The following is a 24,878-nucleotide window of genomic DNA, read 5'->3' as shown; positions in this document are numbered from 1 at the left end:
GCTCAAAAGTAATTGGACATATAAACATCACCCAAACAAAAAAGTTTTTTCTCAATATTTTGTTGCGAATCCTTTGGAGGCAATCACTGCCTTAAGTCTGGAACCCATGGACATCACCAAACGCTGGGTTTCCTCCTTCTTAATGCTTTGCTAGGCCTTTACAGCCGCAGCCTTCAGGTCTTGCTTGTTAGTGGGTCTTTCCGTCTGAAGTCTGAATTTGAGCAAGTGAAATGCATGCTCAATTGGGTTAAGATCTGGTGATTGACTTGGCCATTGCAGAATATTCCACCTTTTTGCTCTCATGAACTCCTGGGTAGCTTTGGCTGTATGCTTGGGGTCATTATCCATCTGTACTGTGAAGCGCCGTCCGATCAACTTTGCAGCATTTAGCTGAATCTGGGCTGACAGTATATCCCGGTACACTTCAGAATTCATCCGGCTACTCTTGTCTGCTGTTATGTCATCAATAAACACAAGTGACCCAGTGCCATTGAAAGCCATGCATGCCCATGCCATCACGTTGCCTCCACCATGTTTTACAGAGGATGTGGTGTGCCTTGGATCATGTGCCGTTCCCTTTCTTCTCCAAACTTTTTTCTTCCCATCATTCTGGTACAGGTTGATCTTTGTCTCATCTGTCCATAGAATACTTTTCCAGAACTGGGCTGGCTTCTTGAGGTGTTTTTGGGCAAATTTAACTCTGGCCTGTCTATTTTTGGAATTGAATGGTTTGCATCTACATGTGAACCCTTTGTATTTGCTTTCATGGCGTCTTCTCTTTACTGTTGACTTAGAGACAGATACACCTACTTCTCTGAGAGTGTTCTGGACCTCAGTTGATGTTGTGAACGGGTCCTTCTTCACCAAAGAAAGTATGCGGCGATCATCCACCACTGTTGTCTTCCGTGGACGCCCAGGCCTTTTTGAGTTCCCAAGCTCACCAGTCAATTCCTTTTTCCTCAGAATGTACCAGACTGTTGATTTTGCTACTCCAAGCATGTCTGCTATCTCTCTGATGGATTTTTTCCTTTTTTTCAGCCTCAGGATGTTCTGCTTCACCTCAATTGAGAGCTCCTTTGACTGCATGTTGTCTGGTCACAGCAACAGCTTCCAAATGCAAAACCACACACCTGGAAACAACCCCAGACCTTTTAACTACTTACTTGATTACAGGTTAACGAGGGAAAGGCCTTTTGAGTTACTTGCAGCCTTTGGAGTCCATTGTCCAATTACTTTTGGTCCCTTGAAAAAGAGGAGGCTCTGCATTACAGAGCTATGATTCCTAAACCCTTTCTCCGATTTGGATGTGGAAACTCTCATATTGCAGCTAAGTGTGCACTTTCAGCCCATATTATATATAAATTGTATTTCTGAACATATTTTTGTCAACAGCTAAAATAACAAAACCTGTGTCACTGTCCAAATATTTCTGGCCCTAACTGTAGGATCCAAATCCCATTTATATCTTTTTATCAAAAATGTTTTACTGGGATACACAGTATGAATTATTTTATAAGAAATTTCTTTTATTTTATTATTTATTAAGTATTTTTTAGGGAGCAACCAAGTCCATTTCCAATTTATATTTTCGAAAATTCTGGACCAATAAAATGCAGAAGCTGGTGAAAAAACCATATCTCTTAATAGAATATTTCTTAACATTTTGTTGTTTGCTTTCTTACTTATAAAAGGACAATCATAATCAATATAAATTGAATTTGGATCAAAATTTGGTATAGAGTTAGTTTTACCTGGAGGTAAAGATGATAAAAGCTTTAATGACCCACTAGGGATTGCGTCAAATACCACTGCATATTCCTTAGGAGTAACAGGAAATTGGAAAAGTAACATAAAGTCAGAATAAGACAATAAATGGCCATCTGGATTTAGTAACTGGCTTACAAAAAATATTCCCTTATCAAACCATTTTTATAGAATATTGTCTTATTTTTGTATTTAATGTCTTCATTATTCCATATATAATATTTATGAGGAGAGAAATTGTGTTTGTACAAAAGTGTCCAGCTTAACAGCATTTGTTTATGAAATGTAGATAATTTTAAGGGTATTTTGGGAATACTGTAATTGCATCTAAGAAGAAAAGGTGAACCTCCAATTTTATTAAAGTTGTAAATTGGAATAGCATTCCATATAGAATTTGGGTTTTTCAGAAGATTTTTTTAAATATTTAATTTTGAATGAATTATTTAAAGATATGAAGTCAAGGGCTTCAATTCCACCTTTTTCAACTTTATTCATTAAACTACTTTTCTTAATGAGATGGCATTTCTTTTTCCATATAAAGTTAAAATTTATTTTATTAATGTTAGTAATGATTTGTTTTGGAACGTCAAGAGCAAGGGCTGGGTAAACGAGTCTAGATATTCCTTCAGCTTTGACCAATAATGAACGTCCTAAGAGAGAGAGATCACGCTGTAGCCACAGATTAAATCTTTGTTCAACCAATTTAATGATAGGGTAAAAGTTTTCTGTTGATCTTATATTTTGATCTTTAATTATTGTGATTCCAAGATACTTAACTTTATCTTTTATAGGAATGTTGAAAAATGTGCCTTTTAATTGAGATTTAATGGAAAGTATTTCACATTTATTTAGATTTAGAGTTAAACCGGAAGCTTCGGAAAATGTGTTGATAATTTCAATAGATTTTTTTATTTCGCACTTATTCTTTAAGAAAAGTGCAGTGTCATCAGCAAGTTGAGAGATTACAATATTTTTGTTTGCAACATTAAGCCCTGTTATTTTTTTTGATTTTTATAGAAAGAATTTGCATGGCAAGAATAATAAGTATGGAGATACTGGACATCCTTGCCTGAGACCTCTTTTTAAATAAAATCTTTTAGAGCAGCCATGTGACAATTTTATAGACGCATTGCAATTCCTATATAACATTTGACAGCTTTTAATGAAGATTTGTCCGTATCCAAATACCTCTAATGCCTTAAACAAAAATGTATGCTCCACTGTGTCAAAGGCTTTAAAAAAATCCAGAAATAATATGAGACCGTCGTCCTCTATTAAATCTGAATAATCTAGCAAATCCAATATAAGTCTAATATTGTTAGTTATATGTCTACCCGGAATGAATCCAGATTGAGTTTCATCAATCACTTCAAGAGTATTCTTAATTTTTGTAGCAATGCAACCTGCAATAATTTTATAATCATTTTGTAGTAATGTAATTGGTCGCCAATTATCTAGAAGAAGCTTGTCTTTTTGTGGTTTAGGAATCAGTGTAATTAGACCTTGGGTCATTGTAGGTGGAAGTGATCCAGAGTCCAAACTTTCAAGATAAACTTGAAGTAAAAATGGGACAATTGCTCTGAAAACTTTTATAGAATTCTGCATTGAGACCATCTGTCCTGGAGATTTATTTAATTTTAATTTATTGATAGACTTTTGAATATCTTCAAGAGTGATCAAAGAATCACAATGGTCTTTATTAATTTTACTGATTTGATGCATATTATTCATCGCGTTAATAAATTGTGTAATAGTTTCATCAGAACACCGTGACTGATACAACTCTTTGAAAAAAGTTTCACAATAAGAAGAGATTTGAACAGGATCTTCAGTTATACTTTTATTAATTTGAAGTTTCATAATACTGTTAGACTTTTGGTGCTGTTTTTCTAACCTAAAAAAATAAGAAGAGTTTTTTTCTCCTTCTTCTAACCATTTCTGTCTCGACCTGACGTAGGCTCCTTTAGCTTTAGATATGTAAATATTGTCCAGGTTCAACTGTAAATGGTTTAATCTATTTTTTTGTTCTTCAAATATATTTTCTGGCAGAACATTATTTAAAGAGATAATTTCTTTTATTATTTCTGATTCTATTTTCCTCTTTTTTTTTAGCAAATTCAGCTCCAGTTTTCATAAAAATTTTCCGAAGTTCATATGTGAGGAGTTCCCAGTTTTTACTAAATTCCTTCTGGCTACAAGCTGTATTAATAATTAATAATTGTTTGTTTAATATTTTCTTCTACTGTTTTATCTTCTAACAGTGACGAATTGAGTTTCCAGTAAGCTGTAATTTTATTTTTCCGTACTTATTTAATTTTGTTTTTTCAATCAAAATAAGCTTGTGATCTGATAAAGGAGCTGGTAGAATATCCGACGTAATTTCATCTGTTATTAAATCAGATATCAACCAAAAGTCAATTCTTGATTGAAAGGAGCCCGACTTGTTTTGCCATGTAAATTCAATTTTTGAGCTATTTTTTTGTCTCCATACATCAATCAGGCCAAAGGTTGATATAAAGTCTTTAAGAGCTGTGTTTGTATTTATATTAGCCTTTGGAGGAAATCTGTCTAATGAATCATCAAGAGTTGAATTGAAGTCCCCACCAATAATAATATTCATATTATGATACTTGTCACATAGATAATTCACCCCGTTACTTAATCTATCATAAAGTTGCATATTTTCTGCTTTGGTATTATACCCATAGATAGAACCTAACAAAAAAAATTTCTTCATTTATTGATACAACTAATAAAACAAAATGTCCATATGTATCTAAGAGTGAGCATAAAACATCTCCATTGAAGTTGTTTCGTAATATTGCCACTCCTGCTGATTGAGTAGTGCCATGTGCCAGCCATAATTCGTCCCCCCATTGACTTTTCCAGAATTTGGTATCATTTGCAGTGGAATGAGTTTCTTGAATAAAACAGAAATCAGCTTTAAAATTTTTAAGATATAGAAAAGTTGCCTTTCTTTTAGTATTGTTTCTTAACCCTCGAGCATTAAGTGAAATAATTTTAAACATAAAAGTGCTACTAAGAGTTGTAGCTACTAACCCTGAAAATTAAGTTGCAGGAAATCTTACAAATTCTCCCGTCCAAAAAATTAAATAATGAATGGAGCCTTTATAATATTTTAGTGTCTTTACTTAACTGTTAGCTCTTTGTTTCAAAATGTCTTCTAGACATTATCAGGAACAAGTTCTTTTCTTTTTCCATCCCTGTCAATGACGAAGGCTTTGGGCCAATGTAGAAGGCTGTTTTCCCTTCTTCGCATGCTTTTTTCACCAGTGGCCACAGCATGTTTCTTCCCTGACGGTCCTCTGGAGAGAGGTCCTCCTTAAAGCGCAGGTTGCTTGACTTCAGGAAAGGTGACTGCTTAGCCGCCTTCCATACCGTATCCCTGTAGTGTCTCATGGAGAACTGGATCATCACTTCTCGAGGACGCCCTGTGCTTTTATTGCGACTGTTAAGAATTAAAAAAGAGAAATAACTTGATTTAGCTCGTTAATTAATTCTTTGTCCCGAATTCTTGTGTCTGTGTAAGTGTGCCGAGAGAAAAAACAATCATACGTCAGATTTCAGATATCCAGAGTTTTATCCAAAAGTGAATACAAATACATACAGAATAACAGACCACCATTTACACCCAGATTATCATGAAGTCAACACCCAATGACAAAACAGAATATTTATTACCTGATTCAAAAATGCATTTTTGGGAACCACTCACTCAGCACCAAGCGATTCGAACTTCTGCTGTAAAACAAATCATTTATAGAATGCGTATTCTCCTCATTTAAATATATGCATTAGGAGGTGTGTTCTTTTCCTTTGTGTGGGCTGTCTTAATGTTAATTTTATTACCTCCTGCTAAAGAGCCCCAAAGGCAGATATACGGCCCAGCTCTTCTCGTACCAGCCGCTGTCCAGTTTGATATATGATTGCAGCTGCAATGTTATCTCTGCCTCAAAATGTTTCCACAAGAAAGTAGTTTGTATTTTTAACCAAGCTTGCACAAAATGCAATGCTAAATAATGACTATAAGTTTGGATCTAATAAGTAACTAATTAAAAACATGCTTAAAGAAATATAGTTAATTCTAATATAAAAATTATTTATAAAAAGTTTTAAGATCCTAGTGAACTTTTGAACCATGCTCAGGAATTTGTTAATTGCCTGGCAGACAGGCTCCCTATCTAAAGAGATCCAAGGAGTCTAAGACTGCTTTCTGATTAGGAATTTCTGTAAGTTCTGAGAGTCACCAGCTGTCCCAGTTTGGATCTGTATCTAAGTTTATCTTAACATAAAAGTTAACTTATGTACTATTGTGCTACTTTAAAATTCTATTTCAACACGACCCAGCCGATGTACGCTGTCGATGACGTCTGGCAGTTTTTCTGTGCATTCTGGCGCTGTCTTCTGGCAAATGGAAATAACCTTTCTGCGAACATCTTCCCTTTCTTATTCAGTTAATCCTGAAAGACGCAAGTTCCATCTTCTTTTATAACGTGAAAGCTCGAGCATCTTGTTTTCCACCTGCAGCACCCTTTTTCTGAGTTCTCCACTCTTCTGATTGTGACCTCGGTTACCACCCTAGTTATGTGTGAAGAACCTTAAATCCTCTGGTGTTGTCTTTTTACCAGATCACACATAAGTTTGTAAAGAAAATTATCAGAGGCACTGATGCAAATTAACCACAGTTTATTTAATCACAATAATGCTAGGCATAAATAGTCAATTCATTTTTATTGTACAATATCAACCACTTTAAAATCCTAAATCTATGCTGGCCCTGGAAACCTTACCGCTGATGACCAGTTACTTTGATTAAATAAAATCAGACTGCTTGGGGGAGAAATAATAATTAAAAAAACAAATGTAACTGAATACACCTAGGTGTTCCCAAACAAAAACACACTCGCACAACAAAAGAAAAACTCCTGGTGAATAACACAAAACAAGAAACTCCCCTTCCACTAGTCTCCTCAATCTAGATAAACAGCTTGGAACCAGGGACAGCACAGGTTATCTACAAGCGAGCCTGGAGGGCTGAACAATAAAAACTCCCAAAAGAATAAAAAGTTTAATCCATAAATAACCAAAACAAACTAAAACAGTAGCAGGCCAACCTGCACACAACAGAGAATAAAATTAAACAGATATTTTAAATAACCACATAATAATGAACTGCCTTTACCTTCGCTAAAAGCTAGCAGAACTCTGTATATCCTCTCCAAGAGGTTTCCTGCAATAAAATGGAGCCATCAGAAATAATTCTCAACCCAGCGCACACTTCATGTTAACCATACCTGCAGAGAAATCAGCCTGGACTCTCACCCTCTCAGCGATCTACCCGCTTTTAAATGTAAATACCGATGCTTGCCTCCGTAATGAATCAGCAGCGCTAAAACAGCGTCTTCCTTATATGGGCAACCGGAAGAGTGCATAATGGACATAATGCCCCGGCTACATGACGGTTTCAGTCATCTTTTCTTGCATTTCTTTCATTTCAGCATGAATATAATCCACCGAATCTTTTAGATCATTTATGCTGGCTTGAAGACCGTCCGCTCTCTCATTTATCGTCGACTTTAAAGCTGCTATAATGTTTTCAGCTAGGTCCTGGTCTTCCGCCGACTTGTGACTTTTAGCCGACATTTTAGTTGGTGTACTTTCAATGCTCACGGATTTACGTTTACCACTAGCAGCCATTCTTTGAAATCTTCGGAGTGTCTATTTGAACACAATATTTAGCAAAGGTCTCAAAATAAGTGTTTCTCTGTATTAAATTAGCTATAAAGGCTCCTTATTAAAACATTCTTGGAAGAGCTTGTAAAGATCGACTACTCACGCCGCCATCTTGCCGGTCCCCCCACTTGAACGTAATCTTTGCACTGCACTCCCGAGGCTATTGTTTATTGGTTGCCATGGCAACGAGTTTGCGTGTGACATTAACCTGACAGAGAAAAAAATAATTTTTCTACAATTTTCCCAGGACAAATTGCATCATTTGTTAGTACAACGTGGCAATATTCAGAGCACTCATCAAATAGGATGAAATATTTTATGAAGTATACAGGAGCCAGGGCCAGCTCAAGGCATAAACAAACTAAACAGCCGCTTAGGGCCCCAGGGCACCTAATGGGCCCCCTGAGTGGAGCTGATTTTTTTATTTGTAATAATTTCTGTCATTTTAATATCAAAACACACAATTTCACCATGAAGTGATTTGTTTTTCAAATAATATATATTTGATAATGCATTATTATAAAATAATAATCACATTATTATTTTATTGATAAAAAGAAAAAAAAATGCTTTTGGGGGCCTCTGGTTGTCGCGGTAGGTATCGCACGCTTCGCGGTAACATGAAAAACCGTGCAATATGCAAAGCACATCCAAACATCCAAAGCCTGACTTGCTGATTTTGATTTTGGTTGACATTAATTTTTTTTTGTATGAAATGTTGCTAAATATAGCAAGAAAGTCACTGAGTTGGCAACAGTGGTGTGAATATTGTTAACTGTAAACGTGCAGATCTGACCTGGTGGGCCGTTCTGTCACTCACACCTCTTACTGTAGAGTAGAAGAAGACAGAGGCTGATTTTTAAACCTTTGCCGACGACAAATCGATTAGGTGATAAGATGGGCTTCACATGTATCAACCGATCACAATCCCCTAAAATTAAGAAAATCAGCACCCAGAAATCAACTGGTCAATAAATCAGTTGGCCAATAAATGTATCCTATAATACATGTCTATAATGTAAACAGCACTTCCAGAGATACAATAACTTTATAGCAGGTGTGTGAATGACCTGATAATCAGACTGTTTATTGCAGCCAGTCCACAATAACTACAGGGCCCCCAAACCACATTTTGCTTAGGAACCCAGGGAGGATTAGGCCAAGCCCTAATAGGAACCAAGGTTGGATGAATTTTAAATAATGGCACCTATAAAGTAAAATTAAATTATAGGCAATTATAAAATTATAAATTTTGCTTTGTTCTCTCTTGTTTCTAGAACTGACAGAAACCAAACTATAAATTCATTAGCAGAGAGAAAATATATTTTATATTATCCAAACATCAGCATCTCATCATTAAGCCACATTTTATAAAACCCAGTAATATTAATGGGTCTATTCTGGGTCTGCTCCTATCAGATCCAGAAAAGGTTTTGCATCTTTAATAATTTGTTATAAAGACATCATATCTCAACTGCTATGTGTAAGTCAGAAGGACAAAAGGTTCTGCCAACCAACTGAAGGAGAGCTGTGGAGTCAGAATCACATAATTGAAAAATACAAAGTTTTTACTGACAAGGATTAATTTGGTTTACACAGAAGTTACTTATTCTGCTTTTGAAATGTTTAATAACATTTTGATTGTTACAGAATCTCATGTTGTTGTTTTTGGCACTTGATAAAATCAGACAATAAAAGGCAAATATGTGATAATTCTTCACAAAATATTATTGAATTGTGAAAGAGTTGTCAACTGTAGGGAAGCATTGAGCAAATAACAGGCTTATTTTATAAATTAGAAGATGACTGAAAATTTATTTTGTCAGCAATTCCATCACCAAGTGAAAAACATAATTAGATTATGTATGTTTTAACATATTTATATTTTGTAGTATGCTTAATACCTCGTAAAAGATTATTTTCGAAATACTATAAATCTGACAAGCCTGATCAGGACGTATATCCTAATGTACTGAATAGGACTATTTGGCATTCACATGTAAGTTTTGACTTTATTCTTAGCGCTAGAATTCTCTATTGCTGGGGCCTTCCCCTAACACCCCCTACCCCGCCCCCCCCCCCCCTTTTTTTTTTCATCTCCACCAACTTGGAACACATAGTTACACCCTTGATACACAACTATGAATTTGGGGGAAAAAATGGTGCATTTAAAAAAATCCAGAGTAACACCTCTTCGCTCTGTTTCAACCTATCTCTGCTCGCAACCACGGGTTGCTCACCTGTACGCCTCTGTTGCAGCCCGTGGCTGCGAACTTGCGCTGTCATTCCGACACATTTTCTGTGAGTGAAAAAACGAAGCTCACGGGGCGACGTTTGTCCGGAAAACTCCGCCTGCCTTGACGTCGCCATCAGAAACAGCATTTAACCCAGATCGTGGCTTCAAACGCAGCACTTTTCCAGCAGGAAAACGGCGTTGACAGCAGATATGCTGGCGGTATCGCCACGTCAACTAAAACAAACTAAAGCGTAAACAGGACTTTGCCGTGTTATTAGTCTGTCTGAGTTTTAACACTTGTCACCATGCTGGATCCGTCCTCCAGCGAAGACACAGGCGGGGAGTCCGACACAGAAGTTACCAGAGAGCCTCCGAGGAAACCGTCCGCTTTCTCAAAGGCAGAAAAGCAGGGAGACAGCGGGCGGGCGGGCGGTCAGCAGCTGCTGTTTGCCAAAACCCTCGGTGAAGGTGCAAAAGACTGCCCCTCTGCTGGTGACAATGAGAAAAAGAAGGAGCGAGAGCGCCTTCAGAAGGAGGAAAAGGAGAAGAGAACCAAGCTGCAGATCTATGTATTTGTTCTGCGGTGTATTTCCTATCCGTTCAACGCCAAGCAGCCCACCGACATGGCTCGAAGACAGCAGAAGGTGAGACTTGAACAGCAAGTAGGTTTTAGCTTTTGAACGTTGTGTATAATGCAAAAACGATTAAAAACACAAATGCACTCAAGGGAGTTTATAATACTTGGCAACAGAGGCGCTGTCAAAACCCTGGAACACTGAGATCTTATCTGCCTTTATTCTCACAGTATTCCGTCACTTCCCATCAGTCAGCTGCAGATCCTTTCCATAAAGTGTGACTATTATGGAAAAGTTGTTTAATCACCATAATTTTAAATAAATACATAAATAATTTTCATAGGTCATAGGGCCCAAACGACTTCCAAGTAGGCTATTTGTTTGTTTACAGGACATGAAAGTTGTAAATTGAGTGTGACACGCTAATGCTCTACTGAACTCCTCCGGGCTCTGATTTGCTGGTTTTGGTTCAGGGGCGGCCTAATTTTGTAAATGCTTTTAGGGGCACAATGAATAGGTTGGGGGTGTCAAACTAACCGATATGTCAATTACCACACAAATGTTTACCGCTGGAGCAGATTCAGTAGCGGAGAAGGAGAGGGAATTAGGTATTATTCAGGGGATTTATTATCGTCAGAGGATGATGAGAGAGCTGTGACGAGGAACAGTTTGAGGAAGAGTTCAGAGTAGCTGCTGCTGCCCGGTAAAAAGGTGAGGAAATGTTCCTCATGAAGAAGCAGCGTTTCATGCAGGTGTGCAACAAGAGTAATTAACAAGGCTAAGGACCAGGATTAGACTAACCCATTATTTATCCAAATATTCTACACACTTGCAACATTTTGTACTGAATAACAACAAAATAATCAAATATATATATAAAGCCAATGCTGTTCACAATTTCTATTCATAAATATCACAAACATAATTCTCAATTAAGTAATGCATTACCCATTGCAAAAAATTGCTAAGCATAATATTGTGCATTACAAGAGGCCATCTGAATAAAGGTGCTGATGATACAAGTCTGGTTAAAAAATCTATATAATGTTCTTTACTGTTTTCATTAGAGGCTGGTTCTAGACCAGTTTTACCACAGGGGAACTTGTAGTCTGTGTGCGATGGGGAACACTTAAAAATGAATTACACAAAAAGCATAGCAATGATGATGTATATACATATATTAAGTCAGTGAAAGAGTCACTTGTATCTCCAGAGATTCAGGTTGCAGATTCCTGACCTACCAGATGGAAAATGTGATTCTATTTAGGGCTGTTGTAAATGAATATTTTAGTAATCGAGTAATCTATTGATTATTCTTGCGATTAATTGAGTAATCGGATAAAACAAACATAGGTAAATCTAATAAAACAGCAGTATTATTATTGCATATCAATATCAGTCCAATTTTTCCACATTTGAGTTTTCCTAACAATAACTTCTCTGTAGTTTAGAAATTTAACCTGTAACAATAATAGCTCACTTTCTAAGTTAACCTGAAGAAAAGTTGTACAAAAATTTGAAATTATATTCAAGTCAACAATAAAAAGGCATCCTCACAAATATGCTTATAAAAAATGTCTATACTCCAGCTTTTGGTCTATGTCAGGGGTGTCCAAACTTTTTTTAGTGAGGGCCAAATACAGAAAAATAAACAAAGGGTCAGGCAACACACTAGAGGTGACTTGTGCCCCTGAAAGCATTTATTACAGCCTCGTAGTTGTGTCTCAAAAAGGCGGAGCTTTTCGCAGAAGGCTTTCATGTGCGCATACATGTGGCACCAGCTGTTCTTTTCCTTGTAGGTTCTTGTTCAGTGTATTCAGATGATGCGTAAAATCAACTAAAAATGCCAGGTCTGCCAGCCACAGAGGGTCACTTAGTTCATGAAGAGGTTGGCCCTTTTCTTTTAAAAACTGGTTTTTGATCTCAACGAATAAAACTACTGCAGATGAACCAGCGCACATTAGAGTGGGAGAGTACATCCCTGTATTCAGTATCCACGTCAGATAGGAAAGCCTGAAAATCTTTGTGGTACAGTCCTCTAGCTCAAATTATGTGGACAGTTTTTATAACAGTTCATCACATCGCCCAGCTGGACAGTCTTGGCACACTGTGCTTCTTGGTGGGTTATACATTGCATCCTAACAGCCTCACTTCCGCTCTCTTTTACTTTTGCGCACATCAACGATGCCATTCCTTTGTGCTCACCCATTGTAACAACAGCTCCATCTGTTGTTACTTCACAGAGATTATCCCATTTAAGTCCCATCTTTTCAACTGACAGCTTCAAAAATATCGTTTCCCTTCGTTGTGCCTTTTAGGCTCAGCTCCTCCGTACAGCGAAAATTATCATTGCAAAAAAATGAACAGTTGCGCTGTTTCTGTGGTGTCTGTGCTCTCATTGCACACGCTATTGAGTAAAAATCAAAAGCACAAGCTTTGTCTCTCTGCTGAAGTTTCAAGTTAGCTGTCAGGTCCTCAATTCTCTGCAACACTGTATTTCTGGATAAGCTCACATTGTTGAAATAAGGCACTTTTTCTGGGCACATTATTTCTGTGACTTTGATGAAATCACCTCCTGAAAACGGTTTGCTGTGCTGGGCAATAAGTTTAGCGACTTCATAACTTGCTGTTGTGGCGTTTTTCTGTATTTCATTAGCACAAAAATCCTGCTGTTGAGCTTGCAGGCTAGCTGCCATTTGCTTGACTTTCTGTGTTCGCTCTGCACCATTGTACAATGTGTAGCTCTGATGTTTGGTTTCATATCCTCTTTTATCACAGCAACATCAATAAGACATACTGTCCGTTGATTTCTTTTAAAAAATACTCATCTTTCCACTGTGTTTGAAATCTAAACTCACTTGCTATTTTGCGTTTCTACGGTGCTGCCATGTCTGGTGACTCACGGTAAAAGTTTTTCTTCACTTAATTTCGTTTCTGTAGTGTTGAAACTGAGAAGTGCAACAGAGTTGAGCTCAAGCTTTTTGCGTGGGCCATATTCAATTATATTTTCAGAATTTGCTGCGGGCCAATAAAAACTGGTCTGCGGGCCGCAGTTTGGACACACCTGGTCTATGTAATCATCTACAGTCAGTTTAATAGATGAACTCTGACCTTGCCCAAACATTTATAGCTTTGTGTTCAGCAATAATAGCGACCGGATTTAACATCCAGGTATGTAACGCCACCCATTAGTGGCGACCAGGAAGATATAAAATTTATTTACCGGTTAATCCTTAAAGCTGCGCATCTAAAATGTGCTTGATGCATCTAAAGCACAGCCGCCCGCAGTGTTCACCTATAAATACTCCTGCTGCTAAAGCGCCCCTAAAACAGGCTTAGATCCGCCACTGTGTGTGCGCATCTAGGCCTCATACTTAATATTATTAAGTGTGAGAGTCTGGGAGGGGGAAGCTAACATCTACCTGGCAGGAAGTCAGAAAAATACTTGAATAACACAGGAATGATGACAGCCCGTGGAATTAATAATGAACATGTTTCGAGATGTTTTTAGTAATAAGAATAATTGTGAATTTCTGTAGAAAACGTAATAAGTAAGAAAAATCAAAAAGAAAAGTTAGAATATAGCTATAGAGCTTTGGAGCTGACATCACTGCGTGTGATGTTTTAGTCACTTGGCTCCAGGTTGTTTGGCCACATACCAAAACAAACATTTTCTGGTGTTTTTATCACTTTTTCGTCTTCCATAATGCTGAAAAGCTGTTTGAAAGAATGAGGGCTATATTGCAAAAAGCTTCTCCCAGAAGCCAAAAAGCGCTACATGGAAAAAATAGCTAAAATTGAACATATCAACCACACCCTGATGTTGACAAAAGATGGGGCCAGGCCTCAGCAAACTTAAGTGCTGATTAGATTACACCACTAGTTCCTGCTGGCAGAGGGAAATGGTAGTTTTTTTGTTTAGATAAGTTTTGTATTTAAGTAAACATTAGTATTTAAAGTTTATTTTTGATTTTCATTTTTGGGTCTTTAGTTTAGCCAAACTTAGCAAACTTTGTTTTGTGTTATTTGTATTCTTTTAGTTACCCCTATTGTGTCTTGGTCCGATCAGCCAGTATATAACCCCCTGTGTGTCATTTCTTTGTTAGGTCAGTTATGTTTCTTTGTGCAGCTAGTTTGCTTACATTTTTGACTGAGTCCAGTTTTGTTTCTTTGACCTCTTTTATGAGCTCAGTTTATCTTTTGTCATTTATGATTTTTGGGTTAAAATAAAAAAAAAAAACAGCACTATTTTTCTAAATATATCCTGTGACTCCTTCTCGGTCCATCACAACCCGTTTGAAATAAAACGTTGGAGCAGAGACCCTGAACAGTTGCCTCATCTGACAGTCCCAGATAACTTTTCATATCTGGTCTGTGGTGTCAGTGCTTACACGGCAAATCGATTCAAGAATTATAAGTCAACGAAGGCACATGTCCAGTTTACGAATGGCTGGGTACATGATTTGGACATTTTTTACCCCCCAGCTTGCGACTACGTTGTGGTTCGAACAAAAGTAAGTGCTCAGCTCCTGGAAGCTACAATCAGAACCCAACTTCAGCATTGTAACTGATAACCTCTTTGAAATGACAATGTCTTGGTTATTCTTCTATAATAATTGACAATTGGAATGATTGACAGTTCAACTCCCTGTAGATTCACATGTATACATTTTAAAAATGTTTCTGTCTTTTCATTCACCATTTTAGTTGTGTATTTGCAGGTTATGCACGGTGAGACTCTCTGAGCCTCCGTTAACACTGTGGGTCATGCTAAGCAACACTGGCACTGTTGAGTGTGTACATTGTTCCGGTTAGACTAATAGTTGCACTAATTTTTGTATAGCAATTTTTGTATAATATCTATTACCTCAGATGGTTGCCACATTTGTTACCTGTAATATTCACTGACATAAAATTCTAGGACAGGATCTATTTCATTACATGTTCACTTACCTGAAATATGTTAAATTCAACAAGTATTTATTTAAAGTGTGATTTATTTCATAACATTTTCCTGTCACCTTTTTTGTTCACTCTGAAATGTTTTAATTACACATCAAATTTTTAAAGATGGGCTCTTTCATCTGGTTTGTTTGTTACATGAAATTCACTGCAAACTGTCAGATTTTATAAGTGTGAAGTCTGAGGTGAGCTAAAGCTTGTGTGTCTTCAACATCTTTAGCATCCAGTTGGCATCTCCCTTTAGTGAATGACTGCATTTTAACCTCAGCACACATCATTCCTACACCGTCTTTAATATCAAAGCCTCTGTCCGCTAACACAACATTCCCACGTAATAAATTAGATAGAAGGCCACAGTTTTCTGTAATCTGCTTGTCCGATGCACGTCCGCACCATCCCTTAGAAATAAAAGAAATCGACCCATGAGGTGTTTCACCAATAAGGTATTTCATAGTGTGTCAACCTTTGTACTGGGAGAAGGATTGTGCTCATGCTTTTAAATTTGAGGGTCTTTCTGTGCCTAATTCAAAACAGTCAACAATAATTGCTACACATTTTCCAAATGTCTCCAAAAACTGAGGAGGCATTGTGGCTTGTAAGCAATGCCTCTCAGGCCAGCTTACCGTGGGCTCTAGGCGTGCATACAACACATCAAGGGTGTCTGCAAAAGCAGTGACACATTAAAAAGATGGCAAAGATGCTGGACAGGTAGATCAAGTCTTAGACGAATCAATGTGAGTAAAGCCATTTGAAACTATGAACGTTTTTTGATACTGGCAGAAAAGGCCTAACAGTGTTAAACAATGATGACAAAATGACAAAGCAAGGAAGTCCTGTATAATATTTTACTTTTTTAGTGTCATCCTTGAGAAAGTCTGTGTCCAGCTGTTTTTTTCATTCAGCTCTGACCTGAGCTCCCTGTTCTCTTGTAACAGGCGGTTTATTTCTTCTCTTCTCTGTTGACATTCTATTGGCTGCCTTTTTGCTGTTGTTTCATGTTCATCTTTAGTTTGCTGCCTTGCTGAGCTCCTCTCCTGGGGTTTCCTCCACACCCTCTTGAACTCGCTCCTCTTCTACAGCCTCCTCTACTGTGTTTTCATTATTTACCTCTTCTGGTGTTTCTGTAACTTGCTCCCTCACTTGTCGATCCACCATAGTCGTGCTGTATTGCCTCTTTAATTGAGGCGCATATCGGTCTTATGTTGTGGCGTTTACCTCCCAGTGACCCAGATTCAGCTTTGGAACCCAGTCTGGATCGAGCTCATCCATTTCATAGGATAGTTTGCCTTGAAGAGGACATACCACAACACAAATCAGTATAAATACTGTAAATTATAACACAAGAAAACTTAAATGGTTTACTTCACAATAGTTGAATAACCTCGATGTTCACTGACAAAACTTCGACTATGCTACGTAAAAAATATAAGCCCGACCTAAACAAGGTTGACTCACTTAAATGAACTCAGCGAAACTAAATATGAGTAACCTGGAAAAAAATCATACCAAAACATCATTACACAACACCAACAAAGCGAATTTAGACACTCACCAGAAGGTTGAGAAGGTTATATTAGGACGTCTCACTGCTGATACCCAGGACATTCGTCTCCTTTTTGTTAGCTCCGATAGCTTACGTCCCTGGTGTTGTTTCGAGGCAGGAACACTGTGAAACGAAAGTCCGTTTTAAATTTTTTTTGCCATTTCAGTCGTGTGATCGAACATTGACCCAATAACGCAGAAAGTTTGTACCATCGCTAAATGATTTTAAATAACTTAAAATATTCAAAAATTCAAAATATCTGTGAGACAGTTGGTTATGTTCTTTTCTCGGTTATGTTTGTGGCCAAACAAGATGGTGCTCAGATCCCTTCCGCTTAGAGCAATTTGATTATAAAAATAATAATGTTATGCCTTTTACCATTTTCTGTAGAATGTTGTTGTATTCCCCATGTCTACATGGAACTCATTTTTCCAGTCACTTACTCCTTGTTACGTCTGACTGTTTTAATGTCATACCTCCTGCTTCCTCTGTTTTCTCTGTAAGGTCAACAAGCAGCAGCTGCAAACATTGAAGGAGCGCTTCCTGACATTCCTCAATGGAGAGACTCAGATTATTGCTGATGAAGCTTTCTGCAATGCCGTGAGAAGCTACTATGAGGTGAGGGGACACAACCTTCATGTAAATCAGAGGTCCCCAAAGTCGGTCCTCCAGGGCCGTCATCCTGCATGTTTTAGCTCTCTCCTTGGTGGTAGTGACAACCTTTTCAGAATCTCGATGTTCTTCTTAGAATAGAATAGAATTAGAATTCAACTTTATTGTCATTGCACTGTCACAAGTACAAAGCAATGAAATGTAGTTTGCATCTATCCAGAAGTGCTATACAGGATATAAATATTTATAAACAAGTGTACAAAGATAAGGTGTATAAACAGAGAGTAATAGTAAAATAAAATGTTTTGTATAAATATAAGAGCTATGTACATATTATACAAATTACACATATTATACAGAATATACAGTGACTGCAGGCATCCTGCTCCATTCCCGGGATTCTCTGGTTCAGTTCCCGTCACTCTCTGGGATTGTTGCCGATCCAGTTCCGGAGACTCTGGGTTGTATGCAAATGACCTATTCTTCTTACCAGGCTAACTGTCACCCTGCCATCCGTCTCCAATGTGACAAACTCATTGCTTCCTTCAAAGATAAAAGAAACACAGATCCCAGGGGCAAACAAAGGTTTCTCAACCCTTATTGTCTCTTAATCTTGAATATTTATATTTGTATTTATCTAAAAACCTAACATTAGTTTTTGATCTCATCTCAATAAATTACAATTATAATTGATTGCTTTTAAACTTGGCCAATTAAACTACCCCCACTCCCAGATTTCAATAATTCTATGTTGTATTTAGTTGTGCTGATGTTCTTAGCAGCAGAAGGAGCCCCTAAGTCAGATTCTGCTCAAGGCCCCATACAACCTTGGACCGGCTCTGCCCGATGAGCTAAATCTGCTGGACTGTGTATGTCTCTGCACGATACACAGGAACAAATGGGGAGATATAATTTCTGAGGCTTAGGAAGCTCTTTTATTTTACGTCTATTGAGTTTTCAATGAGGGCCACAGAGACTGCTTTGGTTGCCAGAGCTTCATGGGACCAGTTTTTCTGTTCTCTGGCTATAAGTTGACAAAGCATTTGATATGATGCAGTTTGATGCATCGTGTAGCCTGAAAAAAAAAATTATTAAAAAAGAAAAGCTTGTATACTGAATGACTAAGAGGTGGGCGCCCCTTTCCTCCACAGGCCTAATACTGACCCACTCATGCACCATTTAACCGAGAAACACTTGTATAAACTTTTATCAAACTAACACAGAGCCACTCGCTGGGCAGTGTATGAAATGTCAACACACACAGTACTTATAATTCTTTGTTCACAAAGTTATATCATTCTCTCTGCCCTCTAACTGTGCACTTCTAGAAGTGCACATTATAATCTAAAATATAATTTTAGATTATATTTGTGGTTCACATAGAGCTACATAAGCAGAGGAAGCGCTGTAGCCTTTAAGCTTGACTCGTACCTGGATGAAGAATTGATAGACATTTTGATACAGACTTGCCTCTGTCCAGTTTTGAATGAAAGGAGCCATGCGCGATCCACAGCGAGACCTGGCAGCCTGGTCAAGTAATTTAGAAACAATTATAATGTTTCATTGCCAAACTACTGTGGCCGTTAGGTACAAACAAAAGCCGAAACAAGCTGCAAACACTTGTAAAAAAACATCAACAACAACAAAATACAAAATGAACATTGCAACAGAAAAGCGCTGCAAGCAAAAAATCTCTGCAATAAAAGAAAATGGAAGAAAAAACCTTCAATGAAGAAAACAAATACAAACAAAAAGGGGCGCAATCACAAATAAAATGCTACAAACACAAAAACTACAATCATAAATAAAATGCTGCAATTACAAACAAAATGGTGCAATCACAAATAAAATGGAAAAAGGAGCAAGGGAGAGAAATGCTGCAATAACGAAAAGTATGGAAGCCTGTTTCTATGGAAGCCTCTTTCTGCCACTTAGAAAAAATAAAATTATCCCATTATTTTGAGATGGCATCTCAAAATAAAGTATGAACACATTAAGTAATATACATGTGTATGTAAGTATAAATAGGTGTGTGTGTGATGACCGGAGGTTTTTGTAAATTTTTTTTTTTGAACTTGAAACGTCAGATTAAGTACGTTTTTGTTTTTAACTAAGTTGTAAGAGATTTTTTTTTAGCAATTACTCTATTTTTACAAGAAATAAAGAAATATATATATTTTTTCAAACAATCAAGTCAGACCACCTTCTACCACTAACGACCTTTGTAGGAAATATTTGGTTTTGGAATCTAGAAGGATGCAACTGTGTTTGTGAGGAGAGCACATTTGAAAAAACGTGAAAAAAGTGTGACAACTGAAACACATTTTAGCTCCCTCTGCGCTGAACAAGCGTGCTTTCCCTAGGCAGTGCAGAGTGGCGAGGAGACGACGGGGCAAACGTATCTGATGGGGAATCGCGGATCAACATAACACGTGTTATGGCAATTTTTAGCCTCTGCTGGTCGGGGGGATGCCCTCTTTATCCTGGATCTCGATACTGTCTTATTATTTTGAGATGGTATCTCATTATTTCAGTCAGTTATCAAATTTATTTATTTACTTATTTTTTATCAGAGTGGTGGAAATGGGCTTCCATTAAAAATAACTGGAATTGAGAAAATATTCTGATAATTTAAGTATATCAAAGATGAAGAGACAGTGAAGAAGGCGGTGACAACTCAGGAGGAAGGAGAGGATATTTGGGAGTCTGTAGAATTTAAAGTGTTCCGTTTGATCATGGAGGGGGTACTGCCTTAAAATATTTCCTTTTTTTTGTGATTGCAGCATTTTATTTGAGACTTTTTTTTGTTACTGCAGCATTTTAATTATGACTGTGTAAATGCAAGATTTTGTTTGTGGTTACAGCCATTTTTGTTTGCATTTGTTTTATTAATTGAAGGAATATGCTTCTATTTTCTATTATTAGAGCATTTTTTGTTGCATGTGTTGTGTCTCAGAAGTGTTTGCAGCTCATTTCACCATTGGCTACTTGGTTGCACTTGTTGGCCACTGTACCAAGCAGTAGTAGTCAGCCAGAAGGTACTTTTTTCATTTTAGTATAGGTTAAGATGGATGAATTCTAATCATCTGATTTATATTAACAAGCAGAAAGATACATCAATATCTATATAAAGAAATACTATGCATGAAGGAAAGAAGACAAAAAAAGTATATGCTGCAATACATTCAGATGACAGTATTTAAGCTGGACAATTTGTGTAAAAGCCCCTATAATGTTTTTAAAATCATAATCAACAACAAAAAAGGAACAATATACTAGTATCTATCTTTGATTTTGATCTGTAAAATGCCTTGTAGTTTTAAATTACATGCTTGCAGAAGAGATTTCATCCCAAATTTCTTAAAACTGAGCTCCATTTATCCTTCAGATAACACTTCCTTTGGGTCAAAACTTTGTTTGCATCCCCCAAATAGTGCCTGGGAGTTTTTGAAACATTTACATAAGGGTGGGAGTGACTGTGTATGCCAGAATCAGTTGTTGTTGCATTTAGTTCAAAACGTAACACTATGCATCACTGTTAGCCGTGCTTTAGCCGTGTATGTATGTATGTATGTATGTATGTATGTATGTATGTATGTATGTAGGTAGGTAGGTAGGTAGGTAGGTAGGTAGGTAGGTCATTTCAGATGTCTTTGTTCACGTACGTACGTCATTTCAGATGTCTTTGTTCATCACCTTATTTGCCTCTATGAAGGTTTATTCTGTTGGGCTTACTATAAAAAGACACTCATAAAAAGACACTCATAAAAAGACAATTTCAATGGTATTCCAAGCTGACAAACGCCTGCATAGGCTTAACCTGACATACAATCCATCGATATTTTCAAATCAGAAGGGTAACATTGGTAAAAGCTTGAACCAAATGCCAAAAAGGGATTAAAAGCTATATGCTAATATAATCTGAAATACGTACGTACGTCATTTCAGATGTCTTTGTTCATCACCTTATTTGCCTCTATGAAGGTTTATTCTGTTGGGCTTACTATGTACTGCTTAATGTGTAAATTATGTAGTCTGAACTTATATTTTTCTTATATATGCACATATTTATGCACATACATACATACGTACGTACGTACGTACGTATGTATGTATGTGCATAAATATGTGCATATATAAGAAAAAACAATTTTTCTGCAACCTATTGGAAAATAATTCATTCATTTAAAACTTGTACTTTTTAATAAGTGCTAAATTGTGGGGAAAAAAAGTATTTAGTCAGCCACCAATTGTGCAAGTTCTCCCACTTAAAAAGATGAGAGAGGCCTGTAATTGTCATCATAGATATACCTCAACTATGAGAGACAAAAGAAGAAAAAAAAAATTCAGAAAATCACATTGTCTGATTTTTAAAGAATTTATTTGCAAAATATGGTGGAAAAGAAGTATTTGGTCAGCTACAAAAAAGCAAGATTTCTGGATCTCTCAGACCTGTAACTTCTTCTGTAAGAGGTTCCTCTGTCGTCCACTCATTACCTGTATTAATGGCACTTGTTTGAACTCGTTATCAGTATAAAAGACACCTGTCCACAACCTCAAACAGTCACACTTTAACCTCCACCATGGCCAAAACTAGAGAGCTGTCAAAGGACTCCCGAAAAAAAATTATAGACCTGCACCAGGCTAGGAAGACTGAATCTGCAATAGGTAAACAGCCAAATCAACTGTGGGATCAATTATTAGAAAGTGGAACACATACAAGACCACTGATAATCTCCCTTGATGTGGGGCTCCACGCAAGATCTCACCCTGTGGGGTCAAAATGATCACAAGAACGGTGAGTAAAAATCCCAGAACCACACGGGGCAACAAAGTGAATGACCTGCAGAGAGCTGGGACCAAAGTAACAAAGGCTTCCATCAGTAACACACTACGCCGCCAAATCCTGCAGTGCCAGACGTATCCCCCTGCTTAAGCCAGTACATGTCAAGGCCCGTCTCAAGTTTGCTAGAGAGATGATCCAGAAGATGACTGGGAGAATATCATATGGTCAGATGAAACCAAAATAGAACTTTTTGGTAAAAACTCTACTCGTCATGTTTGGAGGACAAAGGATGCTGAGTTGCATCTAAAGAACACCATACCTAATGTGAAGCATGGGGGTGGAAACATCATGCTTTGGGGCTGTTTTTCTGCTAAGGGACCAGGACGACTGATCCGTGTAAAGGAAAGAACGAATGGGGCCATGTATTGTCACATTTTGAGAGAAAACCTCCTTCTACGAGTAAGGACATTGAAGATGAAAAGTGGCTGGGTCTTTCAGCATGACAATGATCCCAAACACACCGCCCGGGTAACAAAGGAGTGGCTTCGTAAGAAGCATTTCAAGGTCCTGGAGTGGCCTACCCAGTTTCCAGATCACAATCCCATAGAAAATATTTGGAGGGAGTTGAAAGTCTGTGTTTCCCAGTGACAGCCCCAGAACATCACTGCTCTAGAGTAGATCTGCATGGAGGAATGGACCAAAATACCAGCAACAGAGTGTGAAAACCTTGTGAAGACTTACAAGAAAAGTTTGATCTCGGTCATTACCAACAAAGGGTATAAAACAAAGTACTGAGATGAACTTTTGTTATCGACCAAATACTTATTTTCCACCATATTTTGCAAATAAATTCTTTAAAAATTAGACAATGTGATTTTCTGAATTTTTTTCTTCTTCTTTTGTCTCTCATAGTTGATGTATATCTATGATGACAATTACAGGCCTCTCTCATCTTTTTAAGTGGGAGAACTTACACAATTGGTGGCTGACTAAATACTTTTTTGCCCAACTATATATATATATATATATATATATATATATATATATATATATATATATATATATATAACAGAAACCAATGAGCTGATCTACAACTCAGCATCAGTGATCCTTGAGATACTTGGCTATAAGAGCAACCATGAGACCCAATACCCACCATGGAAAAGACGGTTAGAGGCTAAAATCAAGGTAACAAGAAGGGAAGTGAGCCAACTGTCAGAGCTCCAGAAGGGTACAATAAAAAGACCAGTACCCAGAAAGTACAGGCAGATGCCCATATCTGAAGCACTTGAAACTGCCAAACAGAGGCTCCAAGCCTTGGCCAGCCGACTGAAGAGATACACAAGGGAGAATGAATCCAGAAGGGTTAACCGGGTCTTCTCCACTCAACCAGCTAAGGTGTACCTTCAATGGCAGGGTAATAACAACAGAGGAGACCCACCAAGGCTGGAGACTGAACAATACTGGAAAGGCATATGGGAAAGGGAGGCGTCCCACAACAACAATGCACAGTGGCTGATCTCTCTACGAGAGGACCACAGCAACCTCCCTGAGCAAGCCCCGGTAACCATCACTGTGACAGATGTTCAAGAAAGAGTCTCAGGTATGAAAAGCTGGACAGCACCAGGGCCTGACATGATCCATGCCTACTGGCTAAAGAAACTCACTGCTCTCCATGACAACTGGCAGCCAAAATGAACCAGCTGCTGCAAAGTGGGACTCACCCTGAATGGTTAACTGAAGGGCGAACAATCCTAATCCAGAAGGATCCATCAAAGGGTCCAGTCCCACCCAACTACCGAACAATAACCTGCCTCTCCACAACCTGGAAGCTCATGTCAGGCATCATAGCGGCCAAGATAAGCAAACACATGGATAAACACATGAGCATGGCACAGAAAGGTATCGGTGTAAATAGCAGAGGAGCCAAACACCAACTCCTCGTAGACCGCACAGTTGCCCGAGACTGCAAAACCCGACACACCAAACTGTGCATTGCCTGGATTGATTACAAGAAAGCCTATGACTCAATGCCGCATACTTGGATCATTGAATGCCTAGAGATGTATAACATCAACAGAATTCTGAGAGCCTTCATTGCAAACTCGATGAGGCTGTGGAAAACCACCCTTGAAGCCAACTGCAAACCACTTGCACAAGTGTCCATCAAATGTGGCATATACCAAGGAGATGCTCTGTCCCCGCTACTGTTCTGCATAGGCCTGAACCCCCTCAGCCAAATTATCAACAAGACTGGCTACGGATACCGACTCAAAAATGGGGCCAACATCAGTCACCTTCTCTACATGGATGACATCAAGCTGTACGCCAAGAGTGAGCGAGACATCGACTCACTGATCCACACCACCAGGATCTACAGCACGGACATTGGGATGTCATTCGGACTAGAGAAGTGTGGTCGGCTGATCACAAAGAGGGGGAAGGTGATCCGCGCAGAAGGAGTCTCACTCCCACAAGGAACATTAGCCGACATAGAGGACAGTTACAAGTACCTAGGTATACCACAAGCAAATGGCAACCTCGATGAGGCCACCAGGAAAGGAGCCACAGCTAAATACCTCCAACGAATAAGGCAAGTCCTGAGAAGCCAGCTCAATGGCAAGAACAAAATCCGTGCGATAAACA

At 38.0% G+C, this 24,878-nt stretch overlaps 2 protein-coding genes across 4 annotated transcripts in view; one reads left to right on the top strand and one right to left on the bottom strand.

The window, feature by feature from the left end:
• Positions 1-4,923: 4,923 nt before the first annotated feature.
• si:ch211-196c10.15 (uncharacterized) lies at positions 4,924-9,818 on the bottom strand. Its single transcript, XM_055025432.1, has 2 exons — positions 9,759-9,818; positions 4,924-5,233 (listed from the first exon to the last, which is right to left on the bottom strand). Exons 1-2 carry the CDS (start codon positions 9,812-9,814, stop codon positions 4,924-4,926), a joined length of 366 nt encoding a protein of 121 aa, XP_054881407.1. The 5' UTR covers positions 9,815-9,818.
• cadps2 (Ca++-dependent secretion activator 2) overlaps positions 9,794-24,878 on the top strand; it is a 177,274-nt gene continuing 162,189 nt past the window's right edge. For 2 of the 3 annotated variants that reach the window (XM_055025423.1, XM_055025421.1), the window contains exons 1-2: positions 9,794-10,416; positions 17,339-17,452. In XM_055025423.1, coding sequence (XP_054881398.1) covers positions 10,060-10,416; positions 17,339-17,452 — 471 coding nt within the window. In that variant the 5' untranslated portion in view covers positions 9,794-10,059. The remainder of the gene's footprint in view (positions 10,417-17,338; positions 17,453-24,878) is intronic. The other variant, XM_055025422.1, reaches the window with a different exon arrangement.

Source organism: Poeciliopsis prolifica, unplaced genomic scaffold (genome assembly GCF_027474105.1).
Source record: "Poeciliopsis prolifica strain line A6 unplaced genomic scaffold, Auburn_PproV2 SCAFFOLD147, whole genome shotgun sequence".
In the NCBI taxonomy this organism is placed as follows: Eukaryota; Metazoa; Chordata; class Actinopteri; order Cyprinodontiformes; family Poeciliidae; genus Poeciliopsis; species Poeciliopsis prolifica.
The sequence above is the reverse complement of the archived record's forward strand: the minus strand, read 5'-3'. Positions and strand labels throughout refer to the sequence as shown.

What these genes read in the sequence shown, in the direction of transcription:
- si:ch211-196c10.15 (XM_055025432.1), bottom strand. Translation starts at nt 9,814, where the DNA reads ATGTGTCGGAATGACAGCGCAAGTTCGCAGCCACGGGCTGCAACAGAG. An exon ending in GCTGCAACAGAGGCGTACAG is followed by an intron (nt 5,234 to 9,758) that starts GTGAGCAACCCG and finishes AATTCTTAACAG; the next exon opens with TCGCAATAAAAGCACAGGGC.